Source organism: Thermobia domestica, chromosome 18 (genome assembly GCF_964235325.1).
Source record: "Thermobia domestica chromosome 18, izTheDome1.hap1.1, whole genome shotgun sequence".
NCBI classification, from domain to species: Eukaryota; Metazoa; Arthropoda; class Insecta; order Zygentoma; family Lepismatidae; genus Thermobia; species Thermobia domestica.
This window is the reverse complement of record NC_137471.1, coordinates 166,110,336-166,113,168: the sequence shown is the minus strand read 5'-3', so window position 1 is coordinate 166,113,168 and position 2,833 is coordinate 166,110,336. Positions and strand designations below refer to the sequence as shown.

The window sequence follows — 2,833 nt, the reverse complement described above, 5'->3', positions numbered from 1 at the left end:
GAACAATTGTAGTTTTTTTTAATGAAGCAATTTAAAAAATGTTCAGTAACATTCAATTGGAAAATAATAGAATGTTATCAAAAACTGAAGAAAGATATCAAATAATTATATTCATTCACCTAAAATTGAATGCTTTACTTACGCCAGTAACTAAACCTACATAAAATAAATCCCAAGGACAACGACTTTTATTAGATAAACGGTAGTGAATTCTATCAATTAAAAACAAGAAAGGAAACATAAAAAAATATACCGAAAGAAAACTTAAAATGGTATTGATTAATATAGCTTAAGAAAAACTATCAAACTTTCACTAAACATAAATTTTACGAGTTGAGTTTGATTGTGAAATCGTGTTTGCATATTGCATTTTAAGCGTTTGTAGCGTTTTTTAATATAACACTTAATTCACCAGTGCAACTTGTGCCAACCTATTGCGGTTTGCAAGCGAGAGTTTTTAGATTTTTGTTCAAAAATATTAATATATCTGCATTTTCAAGGAGAAGTCTAGATCTACTGGCAGTAACGATATTACCAGCAAGTGAAAATACTCGTTCAGATTCGACTGAAGTTGCTGAAATCACCATCATTTTTTTAGCAAGACATGCTAATTTTTGAAGCCGATGTTCGTTAAGTTTCCACCATTCAAGGCTGTTGCCACTTTGCGAAAGACACTGATCTGATTTATAAAGAGTAAGCTCATCTGTTACATTAGGACTTTTTGAACACGATGGAAATATTCCAAGCAAATAGTATAATGCTGATGACCCACCGGACGATTGCGGTGATAAATCATCTTCTGATCCTTCAGATTCTACGCAAATATCATGAACCCATCTATGGATATTTGTTTGCATTTTAAAATTCAGAAATGGTAATGATTTGTACTTTGGGTCCAAGAATGTTGCTAAGAGGCAACATTTCAGAACACTATTTGACAAAAAATCTGATGATTCAGAATCGGATAATGCATCGAGCTGAAGACGCTTTCCTAAGTCAACTGATATTGAAGATTTCAAGTTCTTAACAATTTCAGAATCTGAAGGACATTCCTTCAGGTGGTTAGAAATAAGACCATAGCCTAATGGTAAAGCAAAAGAAATGGAACACTTTTGATCACACATAACTGTTGTAGCCATTTGCAGTGGCTTCAGTACTCGAACGATATCTTCCATGATTTGCCACTTGTCTTCAGTTAATTGTAAATTCCTTGCACCCATAGGTTTAGTGACATTTCTATCAGAGAACACTGCAATTATTGCTTCTCTTTGTTCCAGCAACCGTTCGATCATCGAATATACACTGTTCCAGCGAGTCTTTGTATATTGAATAAGACGATGCTTTGGTAACTTTAGAATTTCTTGTTTCTTTTCAAGCGCGACTGAAGCAGTGGTGCTATGTTTGAAGTGCCCTACCACTTTGCAACAGATTGAAATTATATTTGTTACCTCGCTTTTCTCTAAACTGGTCAGTATGGATCGCTGCAATGTATGTGCCAAACATGATACATTGTAAACCGGCAACAAATGTCCAGCATTAATCATATTCGATGCATTGTCGTGAACTAATGCAACTACTTTGTCTTTGATGCACCATTCCTCCATTCACAGTTTAGTAGCATTAGCTACATTTTCAGTTGTATGTCGTTCTTCTAGTTCAATTGTCTTGAGAACAAAATCTTCTGTACAGAAGTTCCTATACAGAGCATGACATGTCACTGTAATGTAAGAATCTGTTGCTCGAGACGTCCATATATCTGTCGTTAAAGCAACTACTTCTGCTTTTTGTAGCCTCTGTTGTACTTGCTCTTTCAGTTCAGAATAAAAAAAGCTGCAAGCGTCTCCATAGTGTCCGCCTAGACGGTACGCTACAATCTGGTTCAAGAAAGGACATTAACTCCCAAAACCCTTTCCTGGGAGTAGATCTGTTACTATCATGTTTGCAATCCTTTTCGCAATTTCTTTTTCATGTTATGGTGTGCACGGCCGGCTATTTTTAAGATACTTTACTATTGATCTTTGTTCATACGTTCGCTTTTTATTGTGTGTTTGAGGAACTCTAATTACATCATCACGCGTTTCGTCATTGGTGACAGTTTCACAGGAAACTTTCACAGTAGTATCTTCTGACATATTTGTGGCCTCAACACAGTCTGATGGTCCAGGAAAATCTTCAGAACTACCCGAATAGGAAGCTTCCACAAAGGTACTGTTAAAAAAGAAAATGACACAATATTATGTTTAAGAAAAATCACAATGTAATTCTATGAACAAATAAAATATAAACTTATTTTAAAGACAAAAGCAAAGTAATTATGAATATAAGCATTGAAATTTGTTTTAGTGTATTAATATTTGACTCATCAAGCCACTAAGTGGGTATGCATGTAACAGTTGTTTTGACAAATTTGCCTCAGGAGATTTGTTCGTACTTCCGCTGTCTTGAAATTAGGGTGGTGGGAAAATGGATGGCATTCTGGTCACCAGCATCCTTGTAGTAAGTTATCAGAGAAGGAAAAATATCTTCCATAAAAAAGGAGATTCCATTCCATCTCACCTAATGATTTATCAGTCACTGATATCTCCAAGAGAAGAATGTAAGCTATTATAGGTGAGATGGGAATTCACATCTTGCCTAATCCCTTCTCGCCTAAAATGGCGGTAAGATACAAGGAGGGAATTTCTGCACTAAAGAGAGAATTCCTCTGCTAGCATTTTAGCCAGATATTTTAATCACTATTTTCAATTTCCGCCAACTACAATATAAATATTTAATAAGTACTATACAACAAGAAATAATATGGGGGGGGGACGATGAAGTGGATGTAGTTCAC

General features: G+C 35.2%; 1 protein-coding gene across 1 annotated transcript; it reads right to left on the bottom strand.

Annotated features, from left to right (window-relative positions):
- Positions 1–431: 431 nt before the first annotated feature.
- Positions 432–1,604, bottom strand: LOC145675363 (E3 SUMO-protein ligase ZBED1-like). The gene has a single exon (XM_081745763.1). It carries the CDS (start codon positions 1,602–1,604, stop codon positions 432–434), a length of 1,173 nt encoding a protein of 390 aa, XP_081601889.1.
- Positions 1,605–2,833: the final 1,229 nt, after the last annotated feature.